The sequence below is a fragment of the Arvicanthis niloticus genome, chromosome 27, assembly GCF_011762505.2.
Source record: "Arvicanthis niloticus isolate mArvNil1 chromosome 27, mArvNil1.pat.X, whole genome shotgun sequence".
Taxonomy (NCBI): domain Eukaryota; kingdom Metazoa; phylum Chordata; class Mammalia; order Rodentia; family Muridae; genus Arvicanthis; species Arvicanthis niloticus.
The window spans coordinates 19,083,619-19,098,919 of NC_133435.1; the positions used below are offsets into that span (position 1 = coordinate 19,083,619).

At 45.1% G+C, this 15,301-nt stretch overlaps 1 protein-coding gene across 2 annotated transcripts in view; it reads right to left on the reverse strand.

The window, feature by feature from the left end:
• The window catches only part of Pkd2 (polycystin 2, transient receptor potential cation channel), a 37,750-nt gene extending 22,779 nt beyond the window's left edge, over positions 1 to 14,971 (reverse strand). Inside the window, exons 1-5 of one of the 2 annotated variants that reach the window (XM_076926312.1) lie at positions 14,302 to 14,966; positions 5,891 to 6,004; positions 5,131 to 5,264; positions 3,319 to 3,569; positions 1,999 to 2,223 (exon numbers count right to left, since the gene is read on the reverse strand). In XM_076926312.1, coding sequence (XP_076782427.1) covers positions 1,999 to 2,223; positions 3,319 to 3,569; positions 5,131 to 5,264; positions 5,891 to 6,004; positions 14,302 to 14,893 — 1,316 coding nt within the window. In that variant the 5' untranslated portion in view covers positions 14,894 to 14,966. Of the gene's footprint in view, positions 1 to 1,998; positions 2,224 to 3,318; positions 3,570 to 5,130; positions 5,265 to 5,890; positions 6,005 to 14,301 lie in introns of both variants that reach the window. The other variant, XM_076926313.1, reaches the window with a different exon arrangement.
• Between the last annotated feature and the right edge of the window lie 330 nt (positions 14,972 to 15,301).

Genomic DNA, 15,301 nt, shown 5'->3' on the forward strand with positions numbered 1-15,301 from the left:
ACCCAGAACCCAAGTTTCTAAAACACATACTGGATCTAGCCATGACAGAGTCAAAGCCAGAACTCTGAAAAATAGGAATTTCCCTTCACCAGTTTGCTTATCTGATGGCAAGCACCAGCGGCAGCCAGAACGATACTAAAGGTACTGAACCCACCCCCGCCTTTGTGAAACAAGAGGTAAGCAGGTGGCCCTGTGTGTCAGAGCATCTATGTCCCGCTGAGCCTCTGCACTTGTTACCCACTCCTGGGAGCTGAGAAAGAAGTGGAGCAATTGTCCTGACAGTGCCATCTTTGAATTCTAGGGAGAATGTGGAAAAAAAATTTAAAAAAACATGGAGACAGTCTGCAATTAAACATTTTCTTTCTTTCTTTCTTCTTCTTTTTTTTAAAGATTTATTTATTTTATGTATGAGCACACTGTCACTGTCTTCAGACACACCAGAAGAGGGCATCAGATCCCATTATAGATGGTTGCGAGCCACCATGTGGTTGCTAGGGATTGAACTCAGGACCTTTGGAAGGGCAGTCAATGCTTTTAATCACTGAGACATCTCTCCAGCCCCAATTAAACATTTTCTAGACTGCCAGAGTTGCCTGCTGTACTGGCTGGTTTTGTGTGTCAACTTGACACAAGCTGGAATTATCACAGAGAAAGGAGCCTCCCTTGAGGAAATGCCTCCATGAGATCCAGTTGTAAGGTATTTTCTCAATTAGTGATCAAAGGTGGGAAAACCCCTTGTGGGTGGTGCCATCCCTGGGCAGGTAGTCCTGGGTTCTATAAGAAAAGAAGCTGAGCAAGCTAGGGGAAGCAATCCAGTAATTAACACCCCTCCATAGCCTCTGCATTAGCTCCTGCCTCCAAGTTCCTGCCCTGTGTGAGTTCCAGTCCTGACTTCCTTTGGTGATGAACAGCAATGTGGAAGTGTAAGCTGAATAAACCCTTTCCTCCCCAACTTGCTTCTTGGACATGATGTTTTGTGCAGGAATAGACACCCTGACTAAGACACCTGCCTACTTGAATCTGCTTCTAATTGACATCGGGATCATCGTGAAAAGCTTAATGGTAGATACAATAAATTCTCACTCATTTCTAATAAGATCTACTTGATTTTAAGGTGGTATGTTCAGCAAAAGTTGCTAAGTACAAATACAGGCAAAATCTAATTGCCTGTTAAATCAGAGTTGTATTTAATGTGAAAATTATTACAAAATACTAATGTTATGAGAATGTGTCCTTACTGCCTGTGGGAATGCATGTGCAGAGTCCCAGTGTGAGTGGTCTGGGGTGTTGCTGTTATGGTATCTAGGGTGAACACCGACTAACTCTTACCTTGCTCAACTCTTTTATTTTAAACAGCACTAACTGTTTGCAATATACGTGGTTTATTTCGTTTGTTTTTCATTGCTGAGTGTAGGCTTTTCCAGTGCTTTTGTTTAGTTTTCTGACATAACTAAACAAGCTAAAATAGTCCATGGTGTCCATATGTCCAAGAGCAGTGTGCTGAATGCTTGAGCCACACTGGCAGAAGCTTTGCCAAGTTTCCAACAGCGGCCCTGGCAGCAATGTCACAGTCTACGGGGCAAACCTGATGCACCTTTTACAAGTCTCATCCATGGAAATGGGAACACTCAGGGTGAGGGGCCAAGGTTTGGTAGCCAGAGAACTTGGTGATAGAGGACGAACACCCTTAGAGTGGCTGAAGATAATAGTTAACAACAAAACAAGCAAACCAAGAACGAAAACATCCTACATTCCTTTCATCTGGTAGGGTCTAGGAACAAGATAAGCTTGACCAGAGTTAAGATTCTTTCCAAGTCCTGACATGGCAGGTTCTTCCCTCCTCCCCAAGCCTGCAGCTCCCACCCACCCTTGGTCTCAGCCTTGATTCTTGGTCCCGCCTTTAGTCACCTGCAAGAAGTGTTTTCCTAGTCTATCTCTAGGAATAGATGTGCTAATAACTACCCAGAGATAGGAGGGCGGTGAGCCCGTGATACGCACCTGATCACACAGAACAGGTTAATGTTTGCATTATACACCGAGAAGTCAATGAAAGCTGCCCGTGTGCCCCGGTCCAGCCAGAAGTTCCTCCTGAGGCCAGCGAGCTGGGCGGCTGTCTCCTCCCTGGTTCTGGACAGATCCAGGTAGTAGCCTGCTCCACTGTAAGATGCAATGATTCCCCAGTGACTGCTTCCATTCAGCTCCTTCTCACTTGTGTAGATCCACCTAATTGAAAATAAAAACAACACGTCAAACTCATGAAAAGGCTGGTCAGAACCAGGAAGACGACTGGTGCTGGGATAAAGTCCATGTCAAAGTGGTGTGCTTGGAATAGACTTCACATTTATTTTCTTAGCGAATCCTCACAGTTATTGGCCTCAGTTTGGTAACAAGGGCCCTGCGGGATAGTAAATTTGATTTATTGCTCTATGTGGTTGAGCTTGAGCCTAGAATCTACGCTAGACCTGTTCACAGAGCCTACACCACCATGTTCCCCACCATGCCCTGTCTGGTGACTGATGCAATGTTTACATGCCTCAAAAGCTGCAATAAAAACTGTAGCCACGAGAGACTATTCACTCAGTCACTCACAAGTCTCCCTTGTTTCTGATGACAGGAGATGACACTTGACTTAGAGGTGTTCAGTAAGGGGAAATGAGATGTATTTATGAACAAGGTGTGCATGTGTGCATGTGTATAAGAGTCCATGTGTGTCACATGCATACAGGTACCACAGGGGTAAAAAGAGGGCATCGGATCATCCCCTGGAACTGGAGTTATAGGTGGTTGTGAGCCATTCATTCCATGAGGTACTGGGACCCAAACCTGTGTCCTCTGTGAGAACAGTGAGTGCTCTTAACCACTGAACCATCTCTTCAGCACCCCAAAATCTGCAATTTAAACAATCATACCCTAAACAAAAAATATTTGTAAGAACTACTAAAACAATTTATAGGACAATCTTATTTGTCCTATAAAAATAATACTGAAGCATCTTAAAATCTCTAGAGGCTTTTTCTTGGGCAATATGAGGGAACAATTCAGTCATTTTGAAATAGGCAACAGAAACAAAAAGTTCAGAGAAAACAAGAAGAAAAGGTCAACTTGACCCAGGCATGCTGGGGGCACCATTGTGGTAAAATTGTCTGAGAATAAATAAGTGAAAAATAATCTCAATGCACTGGGCATACATCGAAGATACACATGCATATGTCACAGATGTGCACTGGGCATACGTCACAGAGCCTGCTACTCAGTTGTCTGAGAATGGATGGATGAAAAGTGAACTCCATACACTGGGCATACATCACAGATACGCACGCAGTTCCGTTCCGTGGTCCAAATGGAGCCCTGTCCTCACTGCTGACAGAGTAGACATCATAGCACTCTTTAATTTCATCTCTCAGGTCCTGAGGGATGGAACAGGATCCATTTCTGACTCGGAGTTGACGTAGACGCGGTACCCCTAGCAACAGGTTCTCATAGAAAATAAAGCTTCGGTTGTCAGCTTGCGTGTGGTTGCTGGTCTGTGCCTTCCAGTACAGCCCATCCAGGAAGGAGCCTTCCATGAACTGCAATGAAAGATTGTGAATAGGTTGCAAACTGAGGCTGGCTGACTTCTACGTGGACCACGTGAGCATGCAGAAATACTAAGGCAGGCTGTGTTGTCAGAAAGACTTGGGTTTGTATCTGGCTGTTATTTTCTAGGGCAGGGGCTTGTGTAGGATTCCCTAAGCTGGGTTCCTACATTTGGAAAATTCATCCTTTGTGTGGTCAGCACCTGACACAATATCAATAGAGTCTGATTTCTGTGCTGAGACTATCAACTGAGATGAGTGTGTGTTATAAATATATAAAGACCATTAACTTCACTTTCCCTTAGAAACATGGCGTCACACATAACCAGAACTCCAGAGTGGAAAGCTAAGACTGCCAATTAATTGTCTCTTGTACTGAATCTTTTTTCTACCTGGATTATTTTGCTACAAGTGGAGTCCTTCAACCCGACCCTTCCTCTTTGCCTCTTAGCATTTATTAACATGGAATGGCACGTGTGAGAAGCATCATGTTTGTACAAAAGGCTCTTCATCTAGGGAGAACAGATGTAACCGTTTCTCCATGTATTACCAGGGTATCCACAGGGACCTGCCACACAGATCTAGGGAAAGGTCAGGATGGAGCAACTGTGGCTCGTATGTGTCACATATCAAAAGCTGCAGTGGCTCAGCATTCTCTGTTTGGAAGCAAGGACTCTGCCCTCGGGTTTTTAGTAAGAATACTGTACATTATTTCTCTGGGAAGAAACAATAACTTCCTTTTCTATTTCCTCTCCAGCCTTCCGAGATTCTGAGTACCACATCATGCGATAGGTAAGGTGTGATACTTTATTACTACTCTAGAAGATTTATGGTGCTTTATTTAAAGTAACTAAAAGCAACCTACCACTTAGCACTGGCTCAGCGTGGCCTCAGTGTTATTCACTGCTCAATGTCTGCAAGTTGAAGCTTAGAATTGGAAAAGAGGATGGACTGAATTTTACAGTAGCAGACCTTTGAAATAATGTGTCCAGGTCTTATTAGGTAGTTTGTAGATCTGGGGGTGGGATGGGGGGGGAGGGGTGGTTACGCTACTGCCAACAAAGACACAAATCACAAAAAGTAAAGCAGTGTGTGACATCCACACTTCTACTTGGGACTTGTGTCATGGGACAGTTCTCAGTCATCATTTACAGACTCATAGATGGCTGAGAGAACACTAAGCTACGAAGAAGCAGTTGTCATACAAAAACAAACAAACAAACAAAAAAACAAAACCAAAAAACAGGTCTTTTCTTCTCTAGCCATGTGACCACACACACCCTGAATCTCACTTGCCTTGTTTACAAACAGGGGCCCACGCACGGTATCAGTATGCACTAGATAAGATCATTATAGGAATTAAATAAAGGATATAAAACATTCAGTTCCACATAAAGTTCTTTCAGTGTTCTCCATGAATAATGAAAGGAACAAGAACTCTAAATAACTTAATGTAACTCACAACTCCTGAAGATACTTATGGGTTGAACTTATGATACCAAATCAATAATTCTCAGAGACAAGGACATATTTCTAGTCACTCATAAATAAATACCTTCCAGAAGTCCTCCATGGAAGAAAGAGTTTTAAAGTTGGTTTTCTCTGTTTTAGACACTGGGGTGTCTATGAAAAGCTGCGACAGTGTCCGAGTGTAGTAGTACACGTTAGAGCTCATCATGCCGTAGGTCACTGGAAGACACAGAGTATCGATTCACCATCAAGAGGGATGAGCACACACAGCGGCACAGCTCATAGCCTCCATATTCCTGGTAGGCAGACATTTTAGGTAATATCACATAAGGTCAGCTCTCTCCCTCTCTTCTCCCACCCATAGTGTAGGTTATCCCATCTCTGTTTATATAAGAAATGTGTAGCAAGGCGGCTCAATAAAAAAGGCACCTATCACTTATCACTCCTGGCATCCTGAGTCTGATTCCTGAAACCCTTGTAAAGAAGAGATTCCCCTTGGGCTGGTGAGGTGGTTCAGTGGTTAAGAGCACTGACTGCTCTTCCAGAGGTCCTGAGTTCAAATCCCAGCAACCACATGGTGGCTCACAACCATCTGTAATGAGATCTGATGCCCTCTTCTGGTGTGTCTGAAGACAGCTACAGTGTCCTTATACATAATAAATAAATATTTAAAAAAAAAAAAAAAAAGAGATTCCCAAAGGTTGTCCTTTGACCTCCATATCTACATGACGGCATGGCTGCTTCTGCGTACACATAATACATAATGATAATTTTTGAGAATTGAACAAACGTCTCTTCACCCGTGACTATAACATTTCCACAAGAGGGGCAGATGGGGTACTCACAGATGCACAAGACTATGAGAAAAAAGAGGTAAGTGACCAGCTCCCTTAACACACTTTTCAGGTACTTCTCTCGGTTAGCAGTGCTCTCTTCCATGAGTCTTGTTCCCCAGAGACCTTGAACGTAACGAAAAACAAACAAAAGGTCACCTCTCTTATAAAATGTCACAAGTAGCAAAAGGAAAGCGATATTAATAGTAAACGTGTTTTTGAGTGTAATATGGGCACATACGAATATGTATGTATGAGAACTGTGTGTGACTCAGAAGTGGTTTAGCAAGAACACCTTTTATTGACTATACGCCATGCACCGTCATTTTCTGTAACTTCCAGGACCACTAGCAAATACCTTTAAATGCTTAGGGGGATGGGAAAGGCAGGCAATTTAAAAGATTTAGCAACTGTGCGCCTCACATACTCCTGCTTGGTAAAGGATACACCTGGTACCTCCCACGAAGCCTAGCTAAGAAGGGGGTGTGACCTCTGGGCAACCACCTCTGAGGTCACCACAGTGCAAACCTGAGTTGTTGCATCATTCCAATGTGGAAACATCTATGGAGCTTCTAGCAGAGTGGCAGAAAAAGCTGCTCTGTGCTCATCTCTGTCCTATAAGAAACACCATGGCAACTGACTACACTTACCTTGTTTAAGCCTAACAGGCTTTTCACAGCATCAATACTCCTTAAAATTAACAGCAATAGCCCTCTGTTTTTATTTTTGGGAAAAACTATGATCAGGTGCCATGTTTTATATTTTAGCAGATGGAAAGGGTTAGGCTGGTGAAGTAAAGATGACGTAACCCTCAGAGAGCTTGCTGGAGAGATTCAGCCAGCTGGCAACAAGGCGGCTGTCCAAGCCCTGGTTAGGAAACGGTGTGGTCAAGTCACATTGCTGGCTCCCTGGGAGGGCCTTAGTATCTTCTGCAAAACATCAGCTTCTCAGTCCTTCCGGTTAGAGAAGGTCCGTTATTAACAGACAGGAATCTGCCTCCCACATGTTACCTCTGGTGTTCATTTACACCTTTTATTAACCTAACGCAGACGACACTTGAGCCATGAACAAGCCACAGGGAGAAAACCGGAACAGCGTAAGGTCTTTCCCATGGAGGAGAGAAGCTCATGGGTAAAGCTAATATGCTCTGGGGACCTACATGATACAAGAGCTCCGCTCTATTAGATTTAGATATCCCATTTTCCTTGTTTAAAAAAAAATAATTCAGCATCTAAATTCAAGGACACCGTGTTACACATCACGGGTTTCACCACTCTGAAAGCTGAACACAGTTTATGGTCAGCCTGCCGCTGCCAAGGTCTGGTACTTGTCAGGGAATTACTCACTCGGCAGAAATGCAGCATGCGAAATGTTTACTCATTAAAACTCAGTCATATTAAAGAAATGTATATATATATTTATAATTATAAATTTAGATGACATAGAAAATCACAACTCGGGATAACAGAGCAGCAGCTGAAACTCAGGCTCAGTCGCCTCAGGTACAGCCTGACATTATCTTTGGGTAGAGCCCTTCTGCAGGCCAGCCTACAGTGTACGTGTGGAGACTGCTAATCTCTTTAGCATCTTTCCTGCTGCGTGGTCAGTGATTTTATTCTTTCCAGTGGTTTACAGACAGCCGCACACTAAGAAATAGACATAATTTCATACAAAAGGTATTCTCAGACCTTTAAATAAAAGCAGATGAGAACAATGTCAGATTTTTCCTAAGCCAAATTCGCAAATGAATTATGGCAATTTAATTCAAGCCCCTAAGAGAAAGTGAGAAAGAAACACCCTCCTATTTGTATTTCTATAAACTATTACGTATTTACTTTTTCTAAATTACCCTACCTACCTCCTAAAAATTAAATATTCACAATCTTTAATATTTTTCCCACTGGGTATATGCAGAAATCTGTCTTAGGAGACAGGGATCCCTCTGCATCATGGTCCTGTTGTAGACTACTTCCAGTGTTCATGAGTTGACAGGCAAGAGTGACTTAAGGTGCACATTGCATGTGCTCAGACTCATATGGCCCAGGTGAAGACTCTTCTTTTTCTTTCTCTAGAAACTTCTTCCTATTAGAGCAGACAATTTGATGTCTGTCTCAAAGCTGGCTCTATTCTTACCCTTCTTCACATGGAGTTGGATCTGTAATTATTGCATTTTATGTTTTGAGAGATGATCTTACTGTGTAGTTCAGCCTGACCTTGAACTTGAAATGATTCTCCTGCCTCTGCCTCTTGAGTGCTGGGAATACAGGCATACACCACCGCACCAAGCCTGGTTCTGTAACTCTAGTAGTTTCTGTCTTTGATCTAGGCTCACAGCATTACAGCCAATACACTGAGTTGCAATTTTGGTCACCTTTTCCCTGTGTCAGCTCCCTCTTGACCCAAACTCACCGAATCTTCTACATTCCTGTCTGGCATATGATTATACCAGCTTTGTCTGGAGTCTCTGTTACTCCAAATACCTGCAGGAAAGTGTACCAGCTCCCTAATGCAACACGCAGGGTCTGCTTAGCCTTCTTACTGCTCCTTGTTTTTTGCCAGAATCCCCTCCCTCTTCAAAATGTAGCTCACTCTGAACCCCTATGGAGACCTTCACTGACCTCCTCAGTGAAGCTTACCTCTCCCCTGAGTTCCTGCCACACCCAAGACACAAACCGTAATTACTTATCTACAGCTGTTTCACCTGCTACACTCAGAACGTGAGCCTCTTGAAATGTGGGACCTTGTATTTATTACCCATCTGGGTATTCCCAGGACTTGTCACAGAGGCTATGCCCAACAAGTTTATTGACTGCATGAATTGTGTTACTAGAGCAACTTCTTCACAACTAAGACGGCCTAGAGGGCAAAGGCAGGATGAAGTGAGAAAAGAAAAAGAAAGAGGTTAGGGAAGGAAGTGTGTATTAAAACTACAGGGCCATTCTCTGTGTTGCTCTGCGGGAGCACAGACACAAACAGAGGCAAGAGGACAGCCTCAGGAGATGTGCAGTTACTATCCACCTTGGTTTTAAGAGAGTCCCTCTTACTGGCCTGGGACTTGCTAAATGAGTTAGACAACCAGCGCTGTCTGGGCCTCCCTGGTGGTGGGGCTGCAAACGCAGGTCATCATACACTCAGCTCTTTACATATGAGTTCTGGAGACCAAACTTAGAACCTTGCTATCTCCCTAGCCTAAGGGAAAGTTCCAGTAGCCAAATGTGAAGGGGGAAAGGAGAAAGAAAAGAAAAGAAAAGAAAGAAAGAAAGAAAGAAAGAAAGAAAGAAAGAAAGAAAGAAGGGAGGGAGGGAGGGAGGGAGGGAGGGAGGGAGGGAAGGAGGGAGGGAAGGAGGGAGGAAGGGAGGAGCCCCTCTTTGAATCAGATGTGGGGGTCTTTCTGCTCCTCAGCTGAGGCTGAAGGCCAAGATCAGCCCTCAGATATCCTTGTTAATATTACTGTGACCTCGAAGACTTGTTTCCTGCCCAGGTCATAACTGGATGCTGGGAATCCCTTGGCCTCTACCAGACAGACTGAGCTGAATCAGGCCAGAGCTTTTTGTGGCAGTACTGAGGGGGAAGACTTTGGCTGCCCTTAGGTGCCATCCGGTTTTGGTGAGTTACACCTATCCTCCGTGGCCACCACTGACAAAATGCATGTCCACCACCCACAAGGTTATGGGTCACAATGACACTTCCAAGTGAAGGGGTGCTGCACCCCTCTACCATTCTGGCTGAAACATGGCTCTGGTCCTTAGGGAGGTTCCATCTGGAGTGACAATTGACATACAAGAACGAGGGAATACTAGAAAGGATCACCCTAGACAAGTCACCTGGGAGGGCAGCCTGCCTGTCAGTGTAGCTGTATCTCTGGGCGCTGTTCCACACAGTATTCTTGAGGGGTAAGCAGTAAAGAAGAGCTGAGAGTAGATTCTGAAGAATGAGGGCCACAAAGCCCACAGTGAGATTAGACTCCATACTCTGGACACTGGCTGTAACAACTGTAATTCTAGTACCTACATCCCGGAGGGATGAAGCAGGGCATGGAAAGTCCCAGGCTACCTTGTGCTGTGAGACTCCGCCTCAAATGACCAAAATGTGTGTGTGTCTGTGAATATGATCAAAACACACTGTATGCATGTAAGAAATTCTCACATATAATAAAAATATTATACTTAAATAAAAATCATATCCATCAACTAAAAAATGGATAAACAAAATTAATATAGACAATGGGCCAGTCATCTGTAAGAACAAAGTCGAGGTGCATTGAGCTACAGGGAGGAGCCTTGAAAACAGGCTATGTGAAATGGGCCAGACACAACAGGCCAAATCCTGATTTCACCTAGGTTTGTATGGATGACAAAAAGGTTTGGAAAAAGACAGTTAACTAGAACCACACCATTATAAATGTATCTGCACACATGTAACTGTGGCTAAAATGGTCAATTTGATGTTGCACATACTTGGAACAATTTTGAAAAAGAAAGAAAGTAGGTTCTCCCACTTTAGATAAGTCAGGAATTTGGATACACAGGGTGGTTGATATGGCTGATCCTAAGTGTCCTGAAAGAAAATCAACATTTATAAAGTAAAAACATCTGACTGAGGCTGGGTATGAGCACTGCAGCTATAAGTCAGAGTAAGAACAGCCTGGGCTCCGAGGCCTGTACTTAAATCCTAGTTCTATTATTTAATAATTGTGGCCATGGGGAAGTCATTTAAGCTATAAAAAAAGCCTCGCTTCTCTCATTAGGAAGATGGTGGTGAGGATAGCTTCTAATATAGGGGGCTCCCTAAGAATCAAACTATGACCATAAAAAGGCTTCCAGAGTGCTGAGCACAGAGAGCAACTCATCGTCACCTAAGAGATTAGGGTAAGGTTTCTCTGACACGCTGGATGATGACATGCTCTAGTGGAGGATGAGGCCGCCCTAGGTACCTTGAGAAACTAGTACAATTCTTTCCTTCTATCTGATACTTGGCAGGTGTAACTCTACTCCCTCCTGGAGTTACAAAAGCCCATTCATACATTCAGATACTTCTACATATCCCTTAAGGGGCAAAGGTTTCTCTGCTTCCTCTTGAAAACCTCACATTTAGGATAACGCTATACTGGTGATGGAGTAAAAATGGATCCAAAGATTCAAAACAGGCCAAATTAATCAGTCCCTGCACACGGATGATCATGAACTACAAGTAAGAATTGAGGATGGAGTAGCACTTTGGTGTGGTACTGTTTGGTATAGCCGCATTCAGACCTTTGTCACCCTCAATAACCTTTCTAATAACTGAATACACTCCTCTGTAGACATCAAAAGGAAAGGCAGGAGAAATGCAAGTTATATATGAGATAAAGGAATGACATGCAGTTATCAAACAGTACATGAAAGTACCAAGCTCTGATTATTTTAGGAGAAAGAAAAGTAGCCCTCTCATTCATTTGAGCCCTAGCAACATGTGACAGAGATTGCTAACTGTGGGCATATGGCTACATTGCATCTTTTGTTATGTGTATTTACATTGTGTTTGTTATGTGTATTAATTTGCCAATGCAGCAGGAGTTGAAGTGATGAGTGTTACTTCTGGGGCGCTGTCATCAAGTTATTCAGCTGCCCTTTGCTTCCTCTGGCCCAGGCTTTCAGCACCAATTCACACATCACACCTGCCTGCCTGGATGTTTACCTCTGGAAACTATCCTAGACACCAAGTTGCTGGGTCCAGGTTATTCAGCATGCTCTGCTGCAGCTGAGAAACCTTCAGATGCTTCTTAATATGTAGAGATACATTTTAATTCCCCAGGAAGATACAGTGTATCCCAGAAGTAGTTCTTCAACCCTGATTACTGACTACTGAGAGGATAAGTCTACCCACTGTCCATAGAACAGGGAATATCATTTGCTGTCTGTCTGCTACCCTTGGGGTAGAAAGGGCATCAGAAACTACACCTAACGCTTTCACTTTATAATTGAGAAGCTGAGGCTCAGAGAGTCTGAATGAGTGACAGGGGAAGCAGCTGACCACTCAAGATTTCAATCATCTCCCTTAACAGTCCCCATTACCTGTGAAAATCGCAAAAGGCACTTTGTGTTCGGATCCTTGGGGATGATTCACAGGCTACACACAAGGCTTTCCATGATAGTTATCCCAGAAGCCAGGAAAAAATTCCACATGTCACTCATTATTAGTGATTTTACACTTCTGGGCTCTGTCCTTTGGAAATAGTGATATGCAACCATAGCTTATTGTGCTTTAGAGTTGCTAGCAGTATGCTATCTTCATAGCGTGTGGTAAACATTTAATATTTATTTAATAAGCCATAAGAATGCCAACTACATTTTTTGTAACAGAAATTAAATGTTTAATTTTTTTTCTATAATTAATAACTTCCCAAGTCTGCTTCCTTGTGAAATACATCTGTGACAGGTATAGCATCACATTATTGTCATTATTACATACAAGACTTTATTAGATATTACTGAGTTAATATATGCAGTGATGCAGAGGTCAAGACCCTGGGAAGGGATTACAACTTCCATGTCTCTCCTGCACCCTACTCTTCCAGAACCTCTATAGAGCTCCCACTGGTAAAGTCTTATTGTGAATTTACTGAAACTTTTCTTTAAAAGAAATAAGCATGTGTGTGTGTGTGTGTGTGTGTGTGCATGTGTGTGTGTGTTTATGTGTGTGTATGTATCCCAATATAAAATTATACATTTTATTGTCTCCCATTATCGAGTTCAAAGTTAACTATGTAACCAAATGCTCGAACTGATCATGTGACTTTCCATATCTATTAGCTTATAAGAAACTTGTATGTCACTTCAGTGAATATTTTTAGAAGCACCTCTTTTTTTGTTTGTTTGTTTGTTTGTTTGTTTGTTTTTTGTTTTTCGAGACAGGGTTTCTCTGTGTAGCTCTGGCTGTCCTGGAACTCACTCTGGAGACCAGGCTGGCCACGAACTCAGAAATTCACCTGCCTCTGCCTCCCAAGTGCTAGGATTAAAGGCGTGTGCCACCACCGCCCAGCTAGAAGCACCTCTTACAAAGTTTAAAATAACCATCTGTTTTATGCTGTTTTAGACATCAAAAAAATTTAGTGCTTTCCTATCCTATTGATTAGTTACCTCAAAAAAGGATGTTTTGCTTTTCACAATGCCCTGAATCACATTAACTAGGATGCACATGTAACAGCAGTATCAAAATATTCTTTCATCATTTCTATTATTTGTGATACTCGAGAAGCACAACACAGCAAAGATTTGCTGTCCATTTTAGATGTCCGTTCACTTAATTCTTTCAACACACAAAGGGCTATGCACTAGCCATTTCTTTTCTAAACAAAACGAACGAACAAACAAAACACTCCAAAACCAAAAAACTAAAGGATCAGAGCACTTCAATAACGTGTTCAAGGTCAAACAGTAGCAGAATGAGGATTTGGATGGAAGCCTGACCTGTCTAGCCCACACTGGTTCAACATCTGGTTAGTTTCTGTTGCAGGTCTGGTTATAGACGGAGGCCAAGGGGGGAAAAGAACAAACCCTGGGATGGAACTCTGAAAGTTGGAGATTAAGATAACTAGGTGGGTGAGAGTTAGTGAAACTCTTTTCATCTCCGCCTGCAAAACTTTGAGAACATGAGATCAACTTGCTATTGGAAAACCCGTGTCCTTTCCTGCCTTGAGGAGAGCTGCGTGCACAGAACGCTGACACATTAACCGTCTGGTATCTGGAAAAGCAATCATCTTGTTGGAATGGCAAAGAACATTACTTCCAGTCTTTAAAACACTCACTCGGACATGGGGGCGGGGGTATAATATTTTGTTTGCAATGGTTTAAGAAATGACTAGAATTAGAAATGATCAAAAATGCGTTTCTACAGACATTGCTGTATTCGGTCAACAACTCCTCTCTCAACCAAGCCTACAGACAATGGCCTGCTTAATGGCATCCCTCTCAAAACTTGGGTAACACTGTAGGTCCCTTCTACAATGGCTGAAGGGACCTGGTGCATCGCCTCCAAATGAAAAGCTTGGACGCTGGAATAAACTTGTTCCTCATTTGTGACACTTAGCAAACATAAAGTGCCAACTATCAGTTGTGCTAGAATATTCGCTTTTCGTCCTCCACAAGCCCCAGGTATTCCAGAAAACGGATTGCTTTTATTTTCCAAAAAATGTGCTGGCATCTTAAGGAGGGAGGGAGGCGCCCAAGGAATTCGCACCAGAAAGGACGCGGTGAAATTCCGCGCTGGGTGCTGGAAATCACGCCGAATTAACAGAGGTAGGGGAAGGCGCTTGGGAAGAAGGCGGGAACGCAGAGGATGCGAGGTGGAGCCGCAGCAGACAGCCACCCTCGGAGGACAGGGGTTCGAGCCCGTGGGCAGACAGTTGTCAAGCGTGCACTGGACGCCGAGAGTCCTGATCTTACCTCGCAGCCCGCGCACTAGCCTCTCTGCCCAGGCCACTCGGGGCGGCTGGCCGTCCAGCGGGAGGTGGCGATGCAGCGGGTCTCCACCGCCCGCGGGGCTGGGACACGGCGCGCCCTGGTCCTCTAGCCGGCGCCGCCTCCCGCTCGGGTGAGCAGCGCCGCGGTAACTCCCCAGCCCTCGGCCGTGGGCGCCCGCCGAGCTCACGGCGGAGGAGGAGGAGGCCGACCTCCGGCTGCCCGGGCGCCACTCCACGTCCATCTCCACCACCATCCCTCCTTCTTCTCCTTCCACCTCGTCGTCGTCGTCATCCTCCTCGGCCTCAAAGCCCGGGTTGTCGCGGCTCCACGCCTGCCTGGAGCAGGACGAAAGCGGAGGAGAAGGCGAGGCCGAGGCTCCGGCCGGAGGGTCCCGAGCGGCCGCCTGCCGGATGCGCTCCATCTCGATCTCCAGGCCCCGCTGCTCCCGCAGGCCGCCAGGGACTGCCAGGCCGGCGCCTCCCGCCACCAGGCGACCGGGCCCGGACGCTCGCGGCGCGGGCGAGCGCCCCGCGTCCCCGGGCGGCTGCGGCTGCACGCGGCTGGAGTTCACCATGGCGCTCACTGGCGCCCAGCGCCGCCGCCCTCAGCCGCAGGAGCCATGTTCCTTTCTTCCCGGGGTCGCCCACCGGCTCCCCGCCTCCGCCCGCCCCCTCGGCCCGCCTCCTGGGCCCCGGCCTCGCCTCAACTGGCCTCCGGCGCGCCGAAAAGGCCCTGGCGGCCAAGGATCCAAGTGAAGCCAGGGTCCCTACCGGTGCCCACATTCTTAAGGGGTAGCTAGCGAAAGGAGGGAGTGCTGGGCCGGCCAGCTTCTCCGGAAAGGAGCTCCTGTATGTGTTCATGCCTGCATGGCCTTAAGATGGTGCTTAGGCCCTGTCCATCCTCCCCCTGGGGTTGCAAAGGTGCAGAGAGGTGGGTAAAGATCGAGACGCTTTGGTGGGATAGAGAGAACTAGTGAAATCCA